The following is a 13518-nucleotide window of genomic DNA, read 5'->3' on the forward strand; positions in this document are numbered from 1 at the left end:
CAGAAATAATATGTTGAAATGAGTATTTGGCGAAATGACACCAATAAATGGCTACGGCAAATTTGATTTTAAAAAGTGGACAATTGATAATATTGGATGAGAGGTCAAATCGGATCTACTTAATATGATATATCTTTCATTTTCGGGTGTGATTCATTCATTTAATTTTAGCTGTTTTTTTTTTCAAAGTTAGTAGCATTTTAAAACAATATATTTTAAAATCTTTTAAAAAATTTCAGGTAAAGATTTTTTTTCAAATTTAACAAAATAAATGAATACAAGATTAAGGATAAATTCCGATTCTCCTTACGCAACAAAACTGCCTATGCTCAACTGTAAATTTCGCCATTTTGGTTTTTAAAAAAAGTAAACAGTAAGTAAAAAGTCAGGTGTATTTGTAATAGTGAATAAAATAAAAAGATGAAGATAACAAACATTGATCGAAATTCAAACAATACACACCTGGGCATAAAATGGACAGATACTGAAACATCAAGAGATTGGATTAGGTGCTGAGGAGGGGTAAACATCTCTATTCTACCGATCATATCCGTCGAGAGCTCCTTTTATTGATCAGGTAAACTCAGTCAAATTTAGTACAAAACTGATTATAGATTTCACAATAGGTGTGAAATATGTCTGGTGAAAGATTCAAATGATAACTATATTTGCCAAAGAAGTTATTTTAATTCACATAATATACTAATGTACGTAACGCTGACTACTGGCTTTTAAGCTGTAAATTTCTAAGGGCTATAGAATTAAAATTATACTATAAAACAACAGTTGAGGACTTTTAAACAAAGACCCTGTTGTTCATTTAAATAAGGTAAGATGATGTCTAATACATCGACTTTAAAATCTGCTCCGAATACTTCACAGAAAAAAAATTACACAGATTATTATTTGTTTGATTCGATATCAAAGACAGATTATATTTTATCAGATCAAACTTATCGGCCCTTAAATAATAAATTTCTTTAAAAACTGTGCCTTAATTACATCTTTAAATATTCAAATACCAGTTCAATATAATATTCTTTAAAAGACCAAAGATATCTCCTTTAATTCCAGAAAGAAGGTCTTAAGGAGATAGACTAATTTTCGTCTCGGGTTTCTTTAAAACTTCGATTAAACAAGGGGATGATAGAAATAAATGATATATCACCTTCTCTTTATGTTAATAGAAAGCTTGTATGTTCAGGAGAGTTTAGTACAAAATGTGGCCATCCTATACAAAATGTGGCGAGGCTTTTGTTGATATTGGAAACTTAATAGGTACGTCTTGATGTTCAGTAGCCCTCGGTTCGATTTAAGCGAGCTGTTGAAAGACTGCTCATTAAGGCTTGTAATTGTCAAATTTGTTCCTAATGCTATACCCATGTGATATATTTGATAGCAAAACCATAAAACAGAGTTCCCGAAGGCAATAACGAACCTCCGATATGACTGAAACTTGCTCTCCTAATTAGAGGCTATAAGGTTTCTTAAAGGTCAAATTTACTCCACCTCTACGTAAACCTATATTCTTCAATGTTAATCCTTGATAATTCTAGATACACATGGCATACGATGGCTATATCTTTAAGATAATTTTTTTGAGAGAAAGGAACTAGATTTAGCATACAGATTTCCGGTTAACGTTGAAGAAATTTGGAACGAAGAATGGAATGTTTTTGGCATCATAATACACTGGTGGATTTTATAAGCAATAAATAATATATTGCAGAGCATGGAAAAGAATCCGATCGGGAAAAACTCAATCAAGGTATGCAGTTTTGAAGCATGTAAAATAATGTTCTGAAAGTGATCCTTTAAAACTTTAAAAAGCAATTGTAAAATCATTTATTAATAGCACATTCTAGATATTTTGAAAGAATTTGTAATATTTTTTTTAATTTCGTGCATTTGGATATTAATAATTCTATTTATAAAATGTTAATATTTTTTTTAAATAATTTGTGGACTAAGATTCTAAATAAAATATTATATAGACATTAATAATTTTTTCACCCTTTATTTCCAATAAAAAAAATTACAGAGCCTTGAAAATAAACTTGATGAGTGCGCCAATTACAAAAATCCATTTGAAAGGAATGTTATCTTTTAATCAGACAATTGCATTCAACACGGAACTTATTTGAAGTAAATTTCAGTTAATAGATCTATTTTTAGATTGTGGAAATGTTTAAACAGATGTTCAATTCTCCCGTGAATTATATGCTGTTTTGTTTATTATTGGAGACTATCTGCACTTGCATGTATTTTAAACACACACATGGATGTTCGAGTGACCCTTAAACTTTGCTTGGTCAAATTAACATCACAACAATGAGGTGTTGTCACGGTCAAGGCGACATCACCCCCTAGTACGAACTATAAAGTATACTAATGGGGATTCATTTTCCATTGTATGGACACGTGTTCCAGGCTGTTACAATAATTATTGAAAATTACATTTCAATACTTAAGTTCGAACCCATTTGAAAAGTAAAACAATATAGCACATAGAAGGCAAACATGAGGCACCTTCAAAATTGTTTTATTTTGGAGGTCAATAGTAGTTAAAATTTTGACTGCTAACTATCTTAATTATCTATCTTAATTAACAAAATGTTGCATTATTTAAATAAATTAAAACTAAGAATACAAATAGATTCATTTATAAAATAAAGATCACATGCAAAGTAATTACAAGACAATAAAATCTGAAAGGCAAAAGAAGATTATAAAATTAAATTTGACATATCTTTAAATGTGTTAAGATACCATTCCTTTCATTAAGTACACCTGAAATTTAATAATTCTAAAATATTTACTTTTCCTTAAGGATTGGTACAAGTAGAAATGAACATGTCATTTATGTTTATTCTTTTAAACAACTATCCCAAAACTTAAGATTTTTCAGTTATGAAGTTATATTGTATTACAAACCCAAGCACTTATCAGTCTGGGCATGTGAAAAGCACTAACATGGCACTTCATTTATTTTTTCTTTAAAAAGTTAAACAATCTTTGACTGTCGTTGCATTCAGTAATGAGCCCACAAAGTTACCCGTCTATAATCATCTAAAATGATTGACTGTCTTAACAAGCAGATTATGTTTTTAAGACGTCGAAAGCGTTCAATTTACAGCATTAGATGCTGAATTCTATTCGAAGGTGACAAAAGAATTTTGAACTTAATTTTGTCAGATAAATATCTACAGTGGTAAAGCCGAAAGGGAAATGTCTAATGCAGTGTAAAACCTCTGAAGTGGTGAACAAGAGGAAATCTTCTGCAAGTCCATTGTGTAAAGCTTATAGTCTGGCAATCTTATGTTTATTTTTTCTGCCCATTGAAGAAAAAATTGATAAGGAGTTCGATGTCATTCCACATAGTTTAAATTGAATGAAATGGTGGCATTTTGTCAAGTACACATTATTAAAAAATGGAGTAAAGAAGAAAGGAAAAGCACCAATTTTAATGACATTCTGTCAATTGTCTGATACACTTTTAATTATCTTGACAACTCATCTGATGAAAGGTATTTGAAATATTTTGTAAGCTATTTAAAATACTTAAACTTACTGCATTTGCTATGTCGACTCTAAGAAATACAAAGCCACATTAAGCCAAAGGTACAAAGTCAGTATATTTGAGAGTAACAGTGGATTGTTTTTTCTATGGAACATGTTTAGCCCGTTTATGATTTCTGGTCTGACAGTTATAGTTTTTACAAGATCTCCACTGTTTATATCAAAATTCCTGTTTTATTTCAGATATCAAAAGACAAAGGTATATATAAGATAGGTATTATGAAAGAAGAAGAGGTTACAAAGAGAGAGGCAACCAATCAAATTCTTTAAAAGATCATGGAGTTCCTTGTCACCCTATCAAGGAACACGAAACATCTTACCCGTGGCATAGCAAATGATGTCTGGACCTATGTTTAGTTTTCATCAATTACATTTATTTATTTAATTATCATCGATATACCCAATGTTGAAGGACCACAATGGAGATTTATATATCATGGGTATCACTATTTGTGAAAGGTAAGTGAAGAAAAATTGCTAACATTTATCCTTTTATATGAAAAATTTTGTACAAGTTTCCAAAACAATGTGCTTAGAATAATTGTATGATACGTTTTACCTAATTTCATTAAAATAAATTCATTAACAATTTTTATACTAACCACTTCTTTCCTCTTAATGTAATTTTTTAAAACTTCGCTATATCAAATCTAACTTTTTCATTATGTTTTTCCCTGAAAAATGTTTTTTAAAAAATCAATAAGCAATTCCTGATTTGATATAAATTACTAAATTTGAAAAAAAAAAGATCATTATATATTTGTTTTTAAATCAAATTACGCAGTTTCGAAATTATGCATCTTTGTTTAACACCCTAATAGTGATGCATAAACAATATTAAATATAACCTAAACAACTATTTATTCTGATACTAATGCATTTGTCAAAAACAAGACACTTTTACTTTTCAAAAAAGTTATCAAGTTATCATTGTTGATTTTGTCCATCAATTAGTAGGAAAATCATAAATAATGGAAAACGAAAATTAACAAATTCTAAAATCAGCTACCATTTATTCATATATTCATCATTGTTACTTAATTATCGTAGTGCCATATCAGTAATTAGCAACAATTAAGAGATACATTTAACACATATATTTCTCCTAAAGTGTCAGATCCATTCTGTAGCTTGATTATGTCGGGCATTCATGTCGTAGTAAATTGCCATCCTGTACACAGAAACATATAAATACGAATCGTAATTCATGGTGCTAAAACTTGAGAATGAGTTTCCTTTTCTTGGTATATGTATTTTATTGAAAATCATTGTTTAAGTGTATCTGCAACATCCCTCTGAATTCAAGGTGTGCTTAAAATAGAACATCGACCTCTTGTTTATGCATATTTGTTGTTTACCTGCAAAGAAAATGAATAAATATTAGGTTTTTTAACCTTGTTAAGGTAATATAATTAATAAATATTAAAAACAACCAAAATTGATATTATCATACACATTTGTAAATCCTGTTTTCCTGTTTCATTTTCCCCCTGCTTAAGCATTTTTTATTATTATTACATGATGTACATATTTCATACAGCTAAGACGAAATATCGTCTTTTCAATATTGTGATCAAAATGCTTTGTTCAATTATTATGAAAAACCATGTTACAAATAGCGTGTTGAAGACTAGAAAACACAATACTCAAGATATTTTGTTGCAGATATTTTCTGCACATTCAGTTTCTTACATTTAGTAGAACTCCAAATTTTCTTTTCTTCGTATGGTAAACATTACCGTCTGAAATGATTGAAAAGTTATGTCTCGTTGTTCGTCGTTTTCGAGCAAAATTTAAATTATCCTTAAACAATGTTTAATGTAACCCTTAGAATACAAGTTAAACAATTACAGTAGGTTTTATTTTGACTAAAATATATCCTATATTGTTGGGCCATTCTTTTTATACCAAAAAGTACGGACTCATCTATGATCAATACAGCAAGGGGCAGGTGTCGGTAGAGGATGCTTACTCCTCCTAGGCACATGATCCTACCACCTTTGCCATTGCCTTGTTTTCGTTTCATATTCTTAACTGGATATGAGAGTGATCAGAGGTTTTTGTCTTCACTATTGAATTCAAGGACCCTCTATGCACCTTACCCTAATTTCTTGGTACGTTGGTGTCGTTATGCTTATCACTAGATATAAAATAGAATAAATTGTAACTGCATGCATGAAATAATTTAAGATGAAGTTTTGAGTACATTATATTTGACCAGGCAAGGCTAGCTGAAAAAAATATAAATTGGAGTCATTACTTCATTGTCTTTGAACATATTTTTAGATAAAGAATACTCCATCTCGATATCATAAATGAATTAGTTAATTTCAAAATACAGTACTTTCCTTTACGCTATATAGTTTTCTAAAAATAAAAAAAAAAACTTTCTTTTTTTCATTTTCATTTGTGTAACTACGTCATGTATTTGAGAATCTAACTTTCTATATATGCATGTATATTTTTTCTTTAAGAAAGAAATGCGCAACATTTTAAGCATTTTTGAATGACTGTTCATGTCGAAAATTATGCTGAGTATTTTCGATAACGTCACGAAGAGTTTATGTCCAACTTCAATACTTTTCTTATAGAGAGCTTACTGAGACACTGTACATCATTGAAAGTAAAATTATAGAAGATATATATTATATTTTACTGTCAGTTTCGGGTATTTGAGGTAATGAAATAAAACTTTAACAAAGTTCCAGGACATCCAGCTAATCCAAAACGGACTTAGTCTTTCGCGTTGGATAAAAAAAGTTAAGAAAGTTTAAAAGTAATATGAAAGGATTCTCAGGTAATTTTCTAGTAATTTCGATTTTGAGAAGAACCCTCTCCACACTAGATATCATTATTAGAATTTAAATTAGTAAAAATGCTTTTTTTGGTTAAGAAAACTTCTGATTCAAACTATACATTTAGAAAAGATGTTTAAACAAAAAGAAACAGGAAAATAGACATACTTATAGCTTTATTTTCTGTGGATCTGCGTCCAGTGTTGTAAGTTCAAGTGGGGGTACGTGTTTGTGCGCTTTTCACTTATGTTTAAGGAATTTATCAGTTTAACCTCTGCTAGATATCTTCAGATTGTTCATTTAATGCAGAATATTCACAATAAGTACATTCATAGAGCGTTGTACTTTGATGTACATGTGAAAACTGGTATAGTGATAAAGGTTCAAAGGCATTTTGATGAGTTTTATGTTTTCCTGTTTTATTTTTTTCTCTGCTAAGCATATTTATAAACGCCTAAAACAACACAAAACAATTTTAAAGTGTGATAACACTTTAATATTCATTGAAATTTTTGCTAGGAAATGTAAATTTTAAAAACGACGAAGAATGGAATATTTTGATAGCAATTAAATATTTTTAACATGTCTTAAAATTAATGAGTTTACTAACCAGTTATTGTGTTGATATCAGTATATTACGTAATAAATTGCTAACTTGACGCAAAAGAAATCTGTAAAAAATTTTCAAAGTAAAATGGCGGAGCAAAATTTTTCTAAGGTGCTAGATTTTTCTGTTACATTTGCTAAAATTAACCATATTGAAATAATCAACACACCTATGCTATTTAGTTAGACATTCAAAAGATAAAATAATGCTGGATTGCTTTGGTGACATTTTTTTGATAAGAAAATGACTTTTATTGGAAATATGATTTATGGCATGGGAAAAAGTTTATTTCAATACAGTTATCCCATACAAATGATATTTTCTTTTGACATATTTGAGATTGATAAAAGAAATCGCATTTAAAAATTTTTATATCTTTCTCTCTCAAAAATACAAAGATTTTCACTTCAAATTTATCAGTAAATGTCCCACCAAATTTCATCAATTACGTATACTGGATTGCAAATTCAAAAATCGAAAATCTAAAGAAAAATGAAACGTCAATTCTTAAAACAATGTTGTTATATATTTGTGTAATTTCTCAGTTGCAATATTCATTTGATTAATGACTTAATCGTAAACAAATGATTTATTTTTATTCATGGTATGCAAGACGCATTTTGAAATGGTTATCCTTTTGCTCTGATAAAGTAATCACTATGTCAGATCAAAGAAATAGATCAAAAGAACATATATGTATTAGACGGATATTTAGAAAAGAGGAACTGTATTGAAATATTTTAACTTCCCATGGAAACGGGTAAATAAAAGCCTTTCCAATTTTTCGATGATTGATTTCTTTCCAACTGAAAGAAACAACGGTACTGGAACATTATATCTTTCTGTAATGACTTGACAAGGATTTTATTTAAAGTCATCTTTCAGTGGGGGCTGATATTTGAGCTAATTTTTTTATAAATAGATAAACACAGAGATATTTTTTGTAACATAATGTGGATAGCATAACAAAATAATGATGCTTTAAATTAGAGATAGCATGGAGCTTTTGAATTGATATATCCATGTACAGTATAGAAAGTAGACCAAAATCCAAATCTAATATAAAGAAAAAGTAAAGATAACTAAAAGTGTTCGATTAAAGAAGCATTACAAATTTTCTGCCTAATTTGTTATATGAAATATATTTTAATGAAACTAATGAGGGCCTTGAGAGCATACACATTAAACTTATTATTTTGTAAACTTGCAGAATCCCTTGACAGAAATTTGAAATCGTTCGCTTGTCAATATGATTAAAGCTTTCAGCAAATGATTTTCGATATGGTTTAAAAACGCCAACAAATCTAAATTCCAAAGAGTGTTAAATGAAATATGAATCGCACTTCACCTTTATTTTCCATGAAGATATCTACACTAAGTAGTTCCGGAATCTTCATAAAATGCAAGAAAATGCACTTCTTCCATATTAAGAAACACAGGAAAATATACCGAAGAATCGGACGGAAAAGAGCTATTTATCTAGTAAAGTATTTTATGCTTAGTTGTGAACTTAAATCATCTTCTTTGGTACATCGTTTTGTTTGTTACATGTATGTACAAATACAGATTTACCTCCGCAATACTCTATGAATACATTTCTGAGTAGTGTTATTTTCGCGTGTTCTAAACCAATCGGCGTTATGTTATCTTGTGGATGAGTGAACTGTGCTTACGATTAAATCAGGTTTATTCGTCGTAATAATGTAAAGAACCAAATTTTGAATGTAAAAGAAATTCAAATGAAAAATCTTTAAATAAAAACTACTTTTTAGTCTTTGCTTAATGAAGTAAAGTAGATTTATACAAAAATAAGTAATTTACCTGTTATACTTAAAACATTTCATAAATTAAGAAAATAATTGATTAGCATGAAAAACAGAACAAATTTTACAAATAACAAACCTCCCATTTTTTCTTGTAAAATTCTTAATTTTCTACTTACGGTTTTGTTCAACTATCAATTATCTTGTAACGGTGATTATTTATCACTATTGCATGGGCTATTGCTCTACAAAACATGTCTGCCAATGTGTTGGCATGACAAAAGCACATATATTTATGACAGTCTGATAAAAATATAATACTGAAAACAGACGAAAAAAATTCAAACAGGGAAAAACTTATGATATGTTTGGTTTTTGTTCTAGACAAACCCTCAAAATAACAGCTTTGAGAGTCACTGCTCACATTGATGAAATATTCTCGATAAAATAGCATAATGTTTACAATTTTATTTTTACTTTTAGTGATATTTCTTCAAATGGTTGATTCTCTAGATGACAATTATGTCCATATAAACTTAAAGTCTGGAGTAGTTAAAGGATACAGTCCCTTTATTTCCTTCCTTACTTCCCCTGTGACTTATCCCGGATCTCGGTGTGACAAACAAGTCGTACTAAAAATTGACTTCTCGGGAAAATACCATGGAGCAAAGCTTTACTTAGATTATCTGGAACCACCTCGATTCTGGACTTTGGATATTTCGGATTCCCCAACGGGAGATGGTTATGGTGGCGACCATGGCACTACAAGTAACATGGCAGAAACTCAAATTCACAACAAGCAATTCAGGATTTATGGGAATGATCTTCCAGGTCATATGGATGCTTCATCAAATGGAGGATTGTTAATTCATACAACAGATAATTTTGTTAAAAGAGGATCTCGTGTAAAGTTGGATATTAGTGATGAGAGAATACAATGGAAGTCTGGGAAAATTAAAGATTTTTTGGAATCTAAGTTTCTGTTTACACTTAATGGACAAGATCCTTTATATGGAATTAAGGATAACTTTCTATATGTTGGATTAAATCGAGTTGTGGCGGGAAATTACAGAAATGGAAGTGGATTATGTGATGTCACAATTTCCCTTTACTCCTTCCCAGGTAGGTCATATATAAGTTAACAAAATGGATCCAATGTCTAATGTTAAGTATTTACTAACATGCTCATCTGTAACAAGCTTTGTTGTCGAATGCTTGGGAAATATGGTGATGTGTTTTTTATCTTAAAAATCAACAACTCATATAATCACTCCTCTTGATAAAAAAAATGTTAACTTTCATGTGAAGTTGAATTATCTGATTGAGAAACGACAAAAATATCACGGTGAAAAAATTTTGGATGTGCAAGAATAGGTTTCAACTTAGAAATTTGAATCTTTCCTGTAAAAAGTTAAGTTTGTCTAAGGAAGATCAAAAAACGAAAGAAAAAAAAAACTTCAAATGGCAATTTTATTGTTAATGACACGTTTTACAGAAAAGCTTCGTCTATTATGCAGGGAGAACTAGACGTCCCTCACAAGGTAGGCGGCACAGACATTATCTCTTTTCACGCTTCAGTGGCATTGTGTTGTGGCATATCTAGCTAGCAAAAAGCCTCCTATTTTATTATTTGAACCTCATATTAATAATAAAGCACATTATTAGCCAAATATTTAATGCAGATATTAAGTTATCAGAGCTTGTATACAAAGATATATTGAATTTAAAGCTATTATTGAAACCAAGATACATACACCTATATAAGATATTTGTTGAGAAGAAATTAAAATTATCCTAATTGATATACTGCACGATTATTGCTTGATTTTCACAGTGTGATACCAAACATTGATACTAAGTTTTCGCTTCTTTTGTTATTTGGTTCATTATGATTATATCTTCCTGTTTGGAAGAGAATGGGATTGTTGAGTTCTATGACCAAAATTTTATGTTTAAAAATATTTTCTTTGCAATTTTGCTTAACTTGTTTTGTTTTCAATTTTAGCACTTTGATTTAAATCAAGTAATGATGATTATTAAGTTATGCGTCATTAATATGAACGATCATGATATGATCACCATGATATACGAATCTCTGACAAAGATGATTAATTCTGTATCTTGAAAAGATACGACACAATTTACTAGCCTTTTAAATTCATTTAAATCTTTGTCAAAAGATAAAAAAGAAGATATAAAATCCTACAATGATTCTTATTTTTTAATACCTCCGTATATTTAAAGTTCTTACTGGATTTTTTTAGCGAAGAAAAGCGTATGCACAATATTTGATTTATTATCTTTGGACAAAAGTAAAATAAACATTCATTAAGCCACTGTAAATAAAATGTCTTCTGAGACTTAGATTTATGTGATTTTCATTAATTGGTGAGCTCAATGTGTTGAGATGAAAAGCAAAAATACACGGGAAAAGAAGGGCACCGGAATGATTTGGAGGAACTCCAAAATGTTTTATTTCTACTGTTTAGTCTAAACCAATGTTTTACAGGAAACCACTTATTCAAAGACCTAATAAGATGGGTTTCCTTTTTGTCCCTTAGGTATCACTGATGGGATATAATTTTTGGGAGTTGATTATATCAACGAGTCTATGTCAGTGGGCCAAGACAGGAAGTGCAACTGACAAACAGCCGCCAAGGAAAATGAGCATTGCGAATAAGAAAATAGTTCCTCATTAAACTTACTATAAAGAAATTATAATTCTTGACAATATAGTCCACAATCACTCTGTATTCAACTTTAGTCTGTCATTTTAATTTCCTCTTGAGCATCTGTCACCTAAATAATCATACCGGTTCCGATATGTATTCATACATTGTGCATGTATTCTAATTTCAAGACAGGAAATTCCCTATTAACAAAGCGTCTGCAATATGATGAGAAAACATGATGGTATTCTTGTGGTTAAAAACAGAAAAAAAATTTGATACAGTATATTTAGACAATAAAACAATGGGCCTAATAATCAGATGTACTATAAAATTTAAAGTCAAATTGGAATACAGAGAACAAAACTTCATGTCTAGGCTAGCTGTTTTGTTTACAATACACCTGACTCAGGCTGATTGATAACTCAGCGGGCATTGTGTGCTTGCAAGTCTCTAATATGTGTAAAGCTTGATTAAGATAAGATCTCCCCACTGCTGCAGAAGTGACCTATACTGCATGGATTAATATTACTTCTCGCCTTTTACTTTATAGTAAATGAAGGTATAAAAAGGGTGATTTTTAAATGCGTTATATATGAAGCTTGCTAATTTCTTTTGTTTGTGGAAAGTTGTACAGTTATACAGTATAGTGAAAGTCAATTTGCGTGATGACTGTTTGACTAAGCAAGATAAAGAGTGGAAATAGATTATTGCAAATTGTTGGCACATTTGAGTATTTTAAGGACGTGGATGGATGTTGGGGTATCCAATTTCCCTCTAACACAGATCTGTGTAATACTATTGCATACACATTTTTTTTTTGGGGGGGGGGGGCAAATACACACGTAAATTATGCTTTGTGGTTTAACAAATATCTCGCTGCAATTTTAATTAGATTTCACGGAAATCGGTCTCAAAAATATATAATGTTAAATTGAAAAATGAATCATACCAGGCAATAAGGCATAATTAATATGCCATAATCGAACGAGTTCTATTAAGTATGAAATACACAAATCTGTTACATTACATACTACATGAACTATACTTATATTCACATTTTTTGAACATCATTGAACTTATTTTAATGTATGTACATGAAATTTTGGGGTTTTAACCATTCACAAAAAATATATACTCGTATATATAATAAAAAATATTAAAAAGCAACCTAGCTATTAAACTTTTTTTCAGAATTTACTCCTGCTCAATCTGTGAAAAAAAGTCAACTGATTCTTTTTTAAACTCAATACCCGGTGTGTATAAATCTGTTACTAATTTTGCTGTAGTAAATGTAATTTCTGAATCTGATAGATTAACCCTACACTTAGACGTTATACTATTGATGATAAATTGTTGATATGGGCTTGATTTATGCGTTATTCATTTTCTCTCAAATTTGTATTGAGTGTCGTTTTCATCCTAAAACCATCTTATTATCTTAGATACTGAAAGTACAAGTTCCATACACTGTACCTTCATCTAAGATAAGGACGAATCTGTGAGGAAAACGATAAATCTAACAAGATTTCGCATATCATTCAAGTTATTTTCAAATTACTGTAGATCACTTAATTTTCGAGACATCTTATTTTCGCGAGATAGTCATAACGTGTAACTTTTTAATAGCATGACCATTTTTTTTTTTACGAATTGTGGTTATTGTTTTTACTGTAAAGAGTACTTATATATGTGCGAGAGAGAAATTTTTGCGATCACACTGTCTCGCTTAGTAAATACATGTAATTTCTAATCAAAAGTGATTTACAGTAGAACAAACCATACCGCTTTGACTCTGTAGGATCACGAAATCCACTTATGCATTTGCTTCTAACATACCTCAATCAAGAAGCATTAATATAAGTATAATTTGGAAAGTTGGCAAGGATTCACGTTCGAATCCCGTCGAAAGACTTGGAGACTGGTCCTTCGGATGAGACCGTATAAACGAAGGTCCCTGGTCGCAGTAGGTGCTGGCTCGAAAAAGACCTCTCTGCTCAATGGGTGCCGAGTATAAGTTAAAAAAATTTGCAGCTCTCCACCGGCAAGTGGTGGCATATCCGTATGAGTCAAAAATTCTCGAGAGGGACGTTAAACAATATAAA

At 30.2% G+C, this 13518-nt stretch overlaps 1 protein-coding gene across 1 annotated transcript in view; it reads left to right on the forward strand.

Moving 5' to 3' along the window:
* Window positions 1-1648: 1648 nt before the first annotated feature.
* Window positions 1649-13518, forward strand: part of LOC134237346 (signal peptide, CUB and EGF-like domain-containing protein 1) — a 44293-nt gene continuing 32423 nt past the window's right edge. The window contains exons 1-3 of the mRNA XM_062719451.1: window positions 1649-1768; window positions 3763-4038; window positions 9228-9866. Of these exons, the coding sequence (XP_062575435.1) occupies window positions 3999-4038; window positions 9228-9866 (679 nt within the window). The 5' untranslated portion in view covers window positions 1649-1768; window positions 3763-3998. The remainder of the gene's footprint in view (window positions 1769-3762; window positions 4039-9227; window positions 9867-13518) is intronic.

The sequence above is a fragment of the Saccostrea cucullata genome, unplaced genomic scaffold, assembly GCF_032062105.1.
Source record: "Saccostrea cucullata isolate Sc308-1 unplaced genomic scaffold, CSIRO_AGI_Scuc_v1 ctg235, whole genome shotgun sequence".
Taxonomy (NCBI): Eukaryota; Metazoa; Mollusca; class Bivalvia; order Ostreida; family Ostreidae; genus Saccostrea; species Saccostrea cuccullata.